We start from the raw sequence: 13,025 nt of genomic DNA on the forward strand, positions 1-13,025 counted from the left end.
CAGCAACAAAGCACAATAAAGATGAAAAGCCTGAGAAGGCAATAGAATAAAAAATGTGTCTTAAGTCTAGACTTAAAAAAATAGTGAGAGAAGAAGCACTCGTAATGTCCGGTTGCAGCTGGTTCCACAAACGTGGAGCAGCAGCTGCAAAGGCTTTATCTCCCTTTAGTTTAAATCGCGACCAAGGAATTTGCGGTAAAATTTTCTTTGATGACCTAAGAGACCGAGCAGTTAACTGTAGGTTCCGAATAAGTTTGGATATATAAGAAGGTGCTTTCCCATTCAGTGCTTTAAAAACAATAAGTAAAATCTTGAACTGAATTCTAAAATTAACAGGAAACCAATGAAGGGATGCTTAAACTAGTGAGATATGAGCATGTTTTTTGGTGCCTGTTAAAAGTCAAGCTGCCACATTTTAAACCAACTGCAACCGTGCCAATGAGGATTGAGGGAGATCAACATATGGAGAATTGCAATAGTCTAAGCGGGACTTGATAAGAGCATGTATGACGTTTTCCATATCTTGAAAAGAAAGAATTGATTTGAGGCTGGAGATGATCCTCAGCTGATAATAACTATTTCTTAAAGACTGAGCTAATTTGTTTTTCTAGACAAAGCTCTAAATCAAAGATAACTCCTAGATTTAGAGATATAAAGATATAAGGGCACATTTTACCTCTTAAGGCCGAAGGTATTTTTTACAAGCAATTTTTTATTTCTCTTTGCTATTTGGACTTATTGGAACCTAATCAGAATAAAACCTTTCATATTTCGTATCATATTTTGATATGATGTACTTTTAGAGAAAAATTATGTCCATATGTGGACTTGTGGTCCGAATTTACACAAAACACTTTTTTTTTCCAAACAGTTTTTTTTTAATGCATATATAACATATACATTTTTATGTACATGTTTTGACTATCAGAGAGTAAAAAACAAAATTTTTGCCCATTTAGGACAGTTAAAAATAGTGTTTGGGATATTGTATATGCTGCAAAACAGTTGCAGGATGACACTGTATGTCTGTAACAAGATGTGCTGTCCACATATGTGTCCACTAAACCCTTGGAGGTTAAAGAGACTTGTCATGCATCTGGACTCACTGACCAGTAGAGTTGAAGACTCCAGGTGATGGTGGTGTGAAGGTCTCAGCCAGCAGTGTGTTATAAGGAGAGCTTCCTGTACGGGTTTGAAGAACAGGGTTGGTCAGAAGATGATTGCCCATTGTACCTACAGTAAACAAAACAAAGACAATTCACACAAATGTTTGTCTTTTGATGTGTTTGGCTCACTGTGGCTAACAGATATTTAGAATTGTGATTTTAAAAATAAATTTACAATTAAAAAAATAAGATGGTTTCAACAGATGTGCGAACAATTGAATAGTTCAGATGCCAAAAAACTCAAAGTACCATCTGAAATGATAATGTTTCCCAGCCTCCAGTGTTTATGTTCAGTATTTTTTTTTTGTTTGTTTGTTTTTTTTTGTTTTTGTTTTTTACATTAAAGACCATGTAAATAGCCTATTCTTTTCTATACAAGTGACATAACTGAACATGTACATAGGAGATTGGGAAAAATGCTAATTTTAGAAGACCATTTCAGATGGCACTTGGATGTTTTTGCATCTGAAATCTTCAATTATTAGGCAAATTGTATTTTGAGGATAAATTTTGTTATTGCACAACTACAGTGCTCTTGGCCAGTCTAAAATGGTAAGAAATGCTTAAAACGGAACCTGACATAAAAAAAGTTTTGGCTTTCTTAAAAGAATATCAACATGAACACCATTATTAGTCAACTATTAGTGAATAATTATTATTAGGGTAAATCAAAATCAATGACTTTCCCATCTCACTTGTTTATTTTCACTTGTAAAAGTGAAAATAATAAACTCAACATTTCCAAATAAACATTTCTTAAAAAAATAATAAATAAATAAATAAAAATAAATAAATAATAAATAATAAAATAAATAATAATAATAATAATAATAATAATAATAATAATAAACTTAACAATATCAACAATACAGCCACCCTCTTTTTCAATAACAGTCACAAGCCTTCCGGTAAAGAGCCCCTGTTATGGGTTTTTGAAAATCACCTTCCAAGCTGTGTGTAACACTGAATGAAAACATCCAGCTGAGGTTAAGACCTAAAAGTGCAGCATGTTTAAAAATATTGATTCTTTATTAAAATGTTTGACTCAGAGTCGAATAAACGAATGTTGGGTTCGGATCTTTTACTTGATCGCATCAACATCGATACAGTACATCACCAAATATGTACTTTCGGTTCTGTTAAAATGTGAACGCGCTTTTCCTCCACACACTAGCAGAGGCGAGGGGGATCACGGAACTGATCATGACGCAAAGATGATGATCACTGACAGAGAGAGATTCGGCTGCGGGCAGGGCCGGAGAAAACTGAACTGGAGCTCATGCCGCGCTTGAACCGAAAGTGAAAATGAGAGATGGGGGTGTGATTGTGTGTACAACAGCAAGAACTGTGTCGCTACTCTGCCACCTCAGGCAGCCGCCTGGGTCATCTCTATGGACGTGCCAGCCCTGGCTGCAGGGAATAAATGGTTAGAGTTAATTTTCACAACAATACCACAGTATAGCCAACTTAGTGCTGTGTTTGTTCCTATAATTCTTTCTAAGTTCCTAAAATCATTCAATTCTGATGATTGATGCAATACCCTACACTGCAGCGCGGGATTCCCCGGCCGTTTGCTATTGAAGGAGATTATGAGACTTTGTCAGAGTTTGACCGGGACTTTATCAGTAACTTTTACAGTTCATATGGACCAGTTTCCTCTTGCTGCGCATCATAACATGTAAGTGTCATTAAAATTGTTGCCTCATTTTGTGTAGTTTGCAAAGTATGTGTTTAATTGTGTGTTGTAACTTGTAATCACTCAGCATGGCTTGTGATCACGTATCGATTATGGATCAGTGCTTGTAATGTATCTCTCAGGTTAAATCTGATTGGGGCTGTTCAATTATCGCATCCAAAACCACGTTAAAAATGTGACGCTTCTTCTTTTACCGATTTTAAGTGCGTTTCTGGACTGGCAATCCTCTGCTGTTTGCCTTTGCTATGGTCACCATTAGCTGTTTCTGACACGCGCGGTGTGGTTAAATTTAAAAAGAGTTCAACTTATGCCACTGTGTGAGTTAATACGGATGTGTGTTGTTGTTATTACTTGGGTTTAGGTTTAAGAGTAGAGTAATATGCAGGTCTTTAACTTCATTACTTTTTTGCATTCCTGCATTGGGCTCACACATACTCTCTGGCCTGCTATTTCATAGCTGTAGAGAGCTTTTCTCTCTGTCTTGTGCAGAACGCAGTCGACCAATCGCAACAGACTGGGTCATCGGACCAATCAGCGCAGATTAGCTTCACGATAAGGAGGGGTTGGGAACAAATTAATCGCTGAAAGATTCATATGGGAGTCGCTAGGATAATCAGTTAAAAATAAATGCATATTATGAGACAATGACAGTGTTTTTTTTTTTCTTTTTTTCCTTGCACTCATATCAACATGTTGTTTGAGACCCCTAAAACCAAATTATAACTCTTTATGATACAAAATAGAGGCTCTTAAATTAGGTTAGTTTCTTGATCTGGTCATAATCCACTTTTTGTGCAGCCGCAACCACAGACTGCCAGACACTGTTCAGAGAGGTGTACCGTTAACCTTGACTGTAAATTTCCTGCTAAAGAAGGCCCTAAAAGTTGAGGCTAATGGCCTAGTGGTACTGTGTGTAGACCTAGCACAGATAGTGCTTACAGGGATCTGAGTTTGATTCCTGGCTCGAGGTCCTTTGCCAATTCATCCCCTTTCTCTACTTCCAATGCTTTCCTGTCTGCAATGTTCATGGTCCTATATTGTAATAAAGCTGAAAGCCCCTAAAAAATAAAAAAAGTCCCCAAAAGTTCTCAAAAGGGTTTAAGTCAGGTAATGAAGGGGGCAAAGTCATCTGTTTTTCGTCTTTAAGGCCTTTACTGGCCAGCCACACAGTGGAGTACTGTGGTGGATATGATTGTTTAAAAAAAATAAATAAAAAAAAAGTCTTTTTGAAAGATTCAAACATTTTCCTGTACTATGCTAGAACAAAGTGCCTTCAAAAAATTGCCAGTACATCTGAGAGTTGATTTTGAGTCTATTCTCAACCTGAAAAGCTCCAACTAGCTCATCTTTAATAAACCCTGTCCATACCAGTACCCCACCTCCACCTTCAAAGCATAGGCCCATCCATCTGGTCCTTCAAGAGTCACTCTCATCTCATCAGTGCACAAAATCTTTGAAAAATCTGTCTTCAGATATTTCTTGGCTTATTCTTTATTCTTCAACTTATGTGCCTTTCTTATCATGTCCATGTCTCTGAGAACTGAACACCTTGTACTTCTTGACAATCCAGGTAGGCTGCAGTTGTGGAATATGGCAGCAGTGGAGGGTAATGGGTTCCTAATGGGTAGCTTCATTTTTGATTCTTAAGTCTTAGGTGGTGAATATATATATATTTTCTAATTGACACATTTCTTGCGACCTTGTTGACTATTTGCAACATAACATGTGATGTTTCTGTGATCACACCCCAATATATGAGGGCCGGCTCACACTGTGCATTTTTTTAAGATCCTGAACGATACTTGGACCATTGGCTCCCATGTCACACTGTAAGATCTCAGCTGTCAAAAGTCAGAATGAACGACAATGAAGACACAACAAAACACAAAGTTTTTTAGTTTAGCGTCATCCAACCGTTACACTTTTACTATCCTTCGTTCTTAAATGATTCCTCACAGCAAACGTAAACAATGTGTAACAATGTGTTTTGCACACAGCGTGTCTCAATAATAAAACCTGGAAACCATTTGAATTGTCGCATGGTTTGTGCGTAATCAAATTTAGAGCTTCTATTGGTTCTTGGATTGATGCTGATCGCAACTGTTGTCACACTGCAGGAAAGTATCAGAAATCTTTTGACACTGCCAGAACTTCATCAGAGAATAAATCAGATCTCAATGGGCTGTCTGTGAACATATCAAACCATCAATCAAAGATCACCAATTTTAGCCAAGAATTTCAGGAAAATTTCAGGATTTCCCAAATTTGTCTCAGATGACAAAATTGTGACTGAAATCTCATACTGTGAGCAGAGCTTTAAATATTGGTAGTCCCCTGCATTTTTGACATTTCAGAATCTCTTTTTTTGGCCAGTTTTTCCAGATGGTATTAAATTGTCTAATAATCATGTGCACCTTGATATAGGGTTCTTAATATATAGAGTATTTATCTTCTTTGGCCACAACCTCCCTCATTACACAAATCCACATCACCTGATATGCGTTAAATCCAAATATCAAGTCAAGTTTATGCTTGGAGTTGGAAAATATGGATACAATTATGATATGGTCATTTTCTTTTCAGCTAAGTCCCTTAATTTATTAATCTGGGGTCGCCACAGCGGAATGAACCCCCAACTTATCCAGCATTTGTTTTATGCAGCGGATTCCCTTTCAGCTGCAACCCATCACTGAGAAACACTCATACACTACAGACAATTTTACCATACCCAATTCACCTGTACCACATGGTTTTGGACTGCGGGGGAAACCAGAGCACCCAGAGAAAATCAACGCAATTACATCCAAACTCCAAACAAAAATGCCAGCTGACCCAGTTGAGGCTCGAACCAGTAACCTACTTGCTGTGAGGCGAACATGCTACCCACTGCATCACCGCATCACCATTATATTATATTATATTGTTCATTCATTAATTCATTTATTCATTTATTTATTCATTCATTCATTTTCTTGTCGGGTTAGTCCCTTTATTTATCCGGGGTCGCCACAGCGGAATCAGCTTATCCAGCAAGTTTGTATGCAGCAGATGCCCTTCCAGCCGCAACCCATCTCAAAAATATTATATATTACATTTTATTGTATTGTATTGTATTATATTTTATTGCATTATATTATATTATATTATATTATATTATATTATATTATATTATATTATATTATATTATATTATATTATATTATTATGTTATATTAAATAATTTTATATTACTTTTTCTATAAAATATTATTGTAATATATTATATTATATTATATATTTTTGCATAGAAGCCTTACTATTGCCCTTTGCAGTGTAAAAACATATACCACTGCTTTCCATCAAACCTCTCATCATATTTCGTATTGTAACATTGTTAAAATGTCAGTATCCATGATGAAGGACCTATCCATTTTAAGAGGAATTATCCATAATATGAACATTATGAAACAGCTTTTTGCACTTCACAGCAAGGTTAAGCAGAAGCTACTCTGCAGTATGTTTATGGAAAAAAAAAACAAATGTTGGTGTGTGAAGTTGTAATGGCTGACTTGATGAAGTGTTTATTTGTAGCGAAGGACCAGCATGTATCTGAAGAGTAGTTGCGGAGCGTAATTCCATGCCTCACTGTCAAGATGGAGTCATTGGGAGGGAAATGGTAATATTTGCTATTATGTAGTTGCGCGGAGCAGCAACTGAAATGTGGGTTCATTTCCCAGTGAGATGTGAACGCTCGCAGTAGACAAATGTGACTCAGAGAAATGGAACATTCAGTATGGCCCATAATGCAGGCGCAGAGCTGCTGCCCGGGGCTTTCAGACAGAAATGCCATGAAATTAAAAAGAGGCCAGTGTGACATCGAGTGGACTGAGGCAAAGTGCAACCTTGCACTCTCTTGCTATCATCTATCAGAAAGGACCGCCTCAAGAATTAATTTTGGACGCGCGCTCGCTCACGCTCTTTTTTTACACACGCACAATACTACACACTTTTCAAGGAACGTTCTGAGTTTAATAAAAGTGAAGCTGCGCCACTAGCATTTATGGCATGAAATTGATTATTACAGAAAATAATTACCACTTATTCCTCAGTTTTCTCCAGTAGTCAGACACTTACAATGTGGTAAACACAATGTTAAGCATACCCGCAAGTCTTATTCAGCCTGTCAAGCCTACAGTGCTGTTGTAAGATGTGAAAATGATGAACTAATCTTGAGTTGACAAAAAACAACCTAATTGGTGAATATGGCTGTCAGAAATGGTTGATTCTTATTGGTCAGTCGGGAAACTCTGTTTTTTTTTTTTTTATACAAACAATATTAACTGTTGTCAATAGCAGCACTGGGTAATGATGTACTCACACTTTCACGTCTCTCATAACACACTCTATTAGTGCAAAATGTTGAATATGTATTGTTTTGCTGTGAATGTTTTTTATTTGATTATTAAAAGTGCTGTAGTTTAACTGTTATATTGGTTTTTAATAGATAAACCTCAATTTTATGAAGTTTTTACAGTAAATGTCACACATTGTTTGTGTTGAAGGAGCTGTAGGGGATTGTCTTCAAAAACATTTGTTGTTGTGCTGGTTGAAAGTCTCTTCATATTCCAATAGAAATTGTTAAAGTAAATGATCTAAATGTATTTATTTGTATTTTTATAATTTGGGTAAGGCCGAGTTCACGAGAGAGAGAAAGAGCACACATGCTCGGGCGCGATCGGTAAACATGCTGAATCAAAACTTTTTAAAAACCTCAATATTGCAGTTACCTTTGCATTCTGGAAAAAGGATGACACCATGGCTAAAGGATTTCTCCTAGACAGGTAATGTTTTGTTTTAAAACTATTTTAGCTTCACACAAAGCTGATGTGACGTTAGATGTTAGGTTATCTATTTTCAGTTTCATAAGGTCCTTTTACAGCATCGGTAATGTAGATTTTAACTAGTTTAACAATAAAACACAAGTAAATACCGCTTTTCTGCCTAGTCTCTCCCAATATTGTTTACCATGCAACTCTAAATATTCGCTCGCTCTGAAATAGCATGTCAGTTTGGCATAGCAATGAGTGTAATTTCTGCACGCCGCCGGACAAGCACTAGTCACCTTTAACACATGAGAGAGGGTTCTTTTGCTGTTATCTTTAAGGTGTGCATGCTCCTGTTTCAGGAAGGAAGATCACTTTTGCAACAATTTGGATTTTATTTTCAAAAGTAAGCAAATGTGCTACTTAGCTACTGTTTTACTGGAACATAATGTGTTCCATTACTTTTTTTTATCTGTACTGAGCTAGTTTGTAATAATATGATACAGACTTCTATTTTTTAAAGGGTCATGAAAGCCCCCTCTTTCAGTTTAAATGCTACATAATGGACAAGGAGTGCTGCAAGCAGAGGGAGGAGTGGGCGTGGCTGGCAGAGCAGGGGACAATGAGGGGGTTAACTGTCAGTTGGAGCACAAAATCAGACTAAAAAAGCTTACACTAAATGCTCTATTTTGAAGATCCAGCCGCAAAGTCAAAAGCGCAGGGCACAAACGCATACAGGGAGTGTCAGAATCCACTTTTGCTATTTTAACAACGGAAAAATCCGCTTTACGCCGTGGAGCATGGTCTAACAGGGTTGAGCTTATTCTCTTTATGAGTTATAGGTGTGTTTTGAGAATAAACCAGAGTCCTATCTCCCATTCACTTTAAGAGTCAGTTGCGCCGTACCATGGTGCATTTGCCATTTACTTGATGAACTTTGTAAGTGGAAAAACTGAAAGCTTCACTAGAGAGAAAACAGTTGTAGAGCATCTACAGCGGGAGAATGAGAGAATGGGCATCCTCATTCTTTACTTTTACTTTCACTCTCGAGGATAGGGAAACCTGTTGTACGTACAGACATCCATTAGCCTATAAATAATTAATTTCATTTATTAAGCGAAAAGATTTGTTTCAAAACTATTTCTAAATTCAGTTCTAATTTCCAGCAAATAAATGTTAAAGTTTAAATTCACCTATACCGCATGTCTTTGGACTGAGGGGGAAACCGGAGCACCTGGAGGAAACTGACACAAATACGGGGAGAACATGCAAACTCCACACAGAAATGCCAACTGACCCAGCCAAGGCTCAAACCAGCGACCTTCTTGCTCTGAGGCAATTGTACTAGCGCAACAGCGACGCCCAAAACGCAAACATTAGACACAAATCATTGCTCTGCATTGCTTTAGTTTATTAATTATTTAATTAAAGGCACATCTGATATAAACAAAAATGGCTGAATGGAGCATACACTAACACCAAGTTCAGACTGCAAGTAGTTGTGTCACAGATGTTTTCACACTGCATGACTATCTGGGCTAGAGTTTTGTCTCTGCTTTGTTTACACTGCAAGATGGATCGGCGACAGGGGCTTTCACACTGCATGACTTTACAATAGGAAGAATCGCAGACAACTTTGTCCAAACTACATCTCACAGCCAAAAACACGTGGTATATCTTTTGTTATTAACTACTTAACGTGAATCGTAGACAGCTCCAGATATTTAGCACACCAAATTTCTCTTCTGCGTTTTTTCTCAGATCGTTTCTTTGATATTTCAAACTGTGTGATTGTCACTCACGTGCACGAGCACCGATTTGCCTGTGATTTCAGGCATTTGTCAGCGATTTCTCAAAACCTGTCGGCAAGTCAAAATCGAGGCTAAAATCATGCAGTCTGAACTCCGCATTACCTACGTATTATTCAGTCACAAGTTGGTATCAAATTGTCAAAAACAGACAGACAAGTATATACGGATGTAAAAATCTTCAGTGTTGCCAATGTTATAAGTTAAATTAACAGTTCCAAGTTCCAACAGGTTTACTCACTTTTTAATATAGTCAACTTGTTGCTATTAAATCTTCGGGTTTATTCACTTTTTAAAGTAAAGTAATTACTGTATGTTCATCCACCCAGAAAAATAGTCCCACTAAAAAAAAAAAAAAAAAAACGTAATTATTTACAGGAAAGTTGAAATGGTGCTTAATGTTCTTTGTTAATCAACAACGCACCACAATCCTGCCAGTGGAGCTTCACTTTTACAGAACGTGAAACATTCCTGTAATTCGTGTAAAAATCTCCCAGAGGTTTGTTGTGTGAAATACGAGGGTGAATATAGGCCAGCGGGAGAGAGATGCAGATACGACAGCGGCTCTTGGAAGCACAGAAAAGACTTCACACGGTGGTGAAGTGGGAAATGAGAGCGATATGAGATGAATCTGATAATGTCAGCGGTGTGCACACACACTCACATACACACATGCCTTTTATTACCCTCCATCTTTACTTCTATCTGCCATTCACTCCTGTAACATTCAAAAACTTTTCTCCTGCGGCACAAAACCCTGCCGCTTCCTCTCCCCGGAATCTATTCTTCTCTCTTTTCTTCCCCTGCTATATGGTTTAGATGTGCCTTTCTGTGTCGTGCAAACTCTCTCGCCTTGATTAAAGTCCCCGGAAAGCAACAATCGGCGCACTGCAGTGAGGACGCTACTGTCATTCTCCTCAATTAGAGTAATTACCCCCCGTTCATTCGGCGGCTAATCACTTCATTAAAAACAAAATGGATAGAATTAGCATAAAGAGTGGCGGTTGATTTAGCTGCGGCTTCTCTGTCACCCCCCTATACTCCCACAAACACTGATCCCTGAGATGATCAGTGCACCATGGTCCAGATCCACTGATAGAGATGGCACCAAAGTGCTCAATATTTGATGTGTATATTTAAAGATGAAATTAAAATAAAGTTAATTTTTCTAGATGCTAGAATGTTCAATGTGTTCATTTTAAGGATATATATAAGCTAGTGTGCTCCAACAGTGACACAATTTACATTTAGAAGATGTGACCCTAAAATAAACACACAAAGCTTGCAGTTTGTCACTTTTTTTTTTTGACATCACCGCATACTTCAATTTGTCATCAAATCTTCTGACCAATCAAATGCTCTTTAGTATCTGACAGGCCCCACACACCCCTTTCAAGACACTACTTATGGTTTGGTTTTCATTTGAAGGGCTTAATCTTAAACACTCCCACTGGCAGTTGCAGAGGTGTATAAAGTACTAGAGACCGAGACTTAAGTAAAAGTACAAGTGCTCTATCAAAAAAGTGACTTGAGTAGAAGTTGAAGTGCTCTTTTAGCACCATACTTAAATGGAAGTACTAAAGTATTCAATATATTTTTTTTTTGTATTTAAGTATTGCAAGTAGTTTATTTCAAAATGTACAACTCAAGTACTGAAAGTAAAGTACAAGTATTGTGTAATATAGTTATTTAAGAAAGCAGTCAAAATAAACAACGTTTTGTTTATTTTAAATATCTTTTTTTTTGAGCATGTGATTAAGTACAACGAAAAGAAACATGGCTTATGATACTGTTTTTCTCTCGTGCTTGAACCACAGATCTGACACATTACAACAGCTTTAACACACACCTTTCAAAGTTGTGTCACAAAAACACTCCGTAATTCACTCAAAACACTATTGAAACCCATTGTCGGATTGCAAATTACAGGTTGCAAACGCTGTAAAGGGAAGTTCTAAACATTCTACAGAAAGAAGTTGGTCGCTATGGCACCCTCCATGCAGCAGCCAAGAAAAAGGTCTATACTTGTAACAAGTAGGGGTGTGAACCTACACTGGTCTCATGATTTGGTTCTGTTGCAATTATCATGCCATCGATTCGCTTCAATTCAATATCTTGATGCATCTTGGTGTATTGACGATGCTTTACATACATAATTAGATTTTTTCTTTACAACGAGACATTTTTTTATCTATAAATATATTAATATTTATATACACAATTATTTGAAATACAATTTTGTTCTTTAATACAGCAGTAAGATATATAGACTGTACTCTTAATTTGACCTGCTCAATAAAAACACTCTTTCTGACTGTATCAAACAAAAGTTTAACACATGCACAGAAGACAGCATGAGCATTTATAGCAAACAAGGTCCCACTTTTTATTAATTGTCCTTAACTACGATGTACTTGCATCAAAAAATAAATATAATGTACTTACTGTGTTCATAATGTATTTGAGAACACTTGTGGTGGTCTTGAGTTGGGATATGGGTTGGGTTAGGGACAGGTTTGGTGGTGTGGGTATTTTTAAGGGTGGGTTAAGGTGTAGGGAATAGTCAGCAGTAGGGATGTAACGGTATCAGAATTTCACGGTACGGTAATACCTCGGTATGAATGTCACGGTACGGTATTTATTGAATCATTTACAGGAAAAAACAAAACTTATGAAAATACTCCAAAAAAGTGCCAAAAGTATCAATGACATACAAATTAGCCATCTATCTGTAAGCTTTGAAACAGGAACTTCAATTTTAATAACAAAAAAATATTAAACCATGTAAAAAAATTAAGTTTCAATTTAGTAATGTTGAAAACTCATCACATTCAACATTTAATCACTCACTCACTTAGATAGAGATGGCTTTAAAGGAAAATTATCATATAAATATAATCTGGTAAAAGCTGGTATCTCTGGGTATTTACAATGTCCCCTGCAACAGAAAAAAACCCTCTCATTTGGGACTGAGGTTTCAGGGACAAGAGAGATATGACTTGGCCCAGGTTGACAGCAGTGGGTATAGTGCATTGTCTTTCCCCCACTTGAGAGGACAAACCATGAGTAAGATAGATATCTCATGTCTGCATTAATCTGACCAGTGTGCTGTGTTTCTGCAGTCCCCATGACTGATTATTAGTCGTATTCCCCAACTTGCAGGCACGTGCACACACAGTGCTTAACCTGTGCAGTGCACATGCCCTTTTTAGTCTTGGATAGAAAGTTCCCTTCCAAAATGATCAAAAGTGCCCCCGCGACGCGACATACCCTCCGTCCCCGCTTTACAGTACGCGCGACAACACAGCTGATATGAACTCGCGCGACAACACCGCTATTCAGTACGCGCGCGACAACACAGCTGATAAGAACTCACGCGACAACACCACTATTCAGTACGCGCGCGGCGACAACACCCGCTTTAGGGTTTTCCAGCTCTTTTTGATCCCCGCTTCTAGCAGCACACTCCATTTCCGCATTACTGGATCTGTAGCGACAACAGACCGCAAGGGATTATGGCCAAGCCTGGGCTGATGGGAATTGTAGTTTCCGGT

The 13,025-nt window shown here is 37.6% G+C and overlaps 1 protein-coding gene across 4 annotated transcripts in view; it reads right to left on the reverse strand.

Moving 5' to 3' along the window:
- adgrl1a (adhesion G protein-coupled receptor L1a) overlaps positions 1-13,025 on the reverse strand; it is a 377,800-nt gene that overhangs the window by 12,044 nt on the left and 352,731 nt on the right. For 3 of the 4 annotated variants that reach the window (XM_068219411.2, XM_021474721.3, XM_073944963.1), the window contains one exon: positions 1,111-1,233. In XM_068219411.2, coding sequence (XP_068075512.1) covers positions 1,111-1,233 — 123 coding nt within the window. The remainder of the gene's footprint in view (positions 1-1,110; positions 1,234-13,025) is intronic. The other variant, XM_068219413.2, reaches the window with a different exon arrangement.

This window comes from Danio rerio, chromosome 3 (genome assembly GCF_049306965.1).
Source record: "Danio rerio strain Tuebingen ecotype United States chromosome 3, GRCz12tu, whole genome shotgun sequence".
In the NCBI taxonomy this organism is placed as follows: domain Eukaryota; kingdom Metazoa; phylum Chordata; class Actinopteri; order Cypriniformes; family Danionidae; genus Danio; species Danio rerio.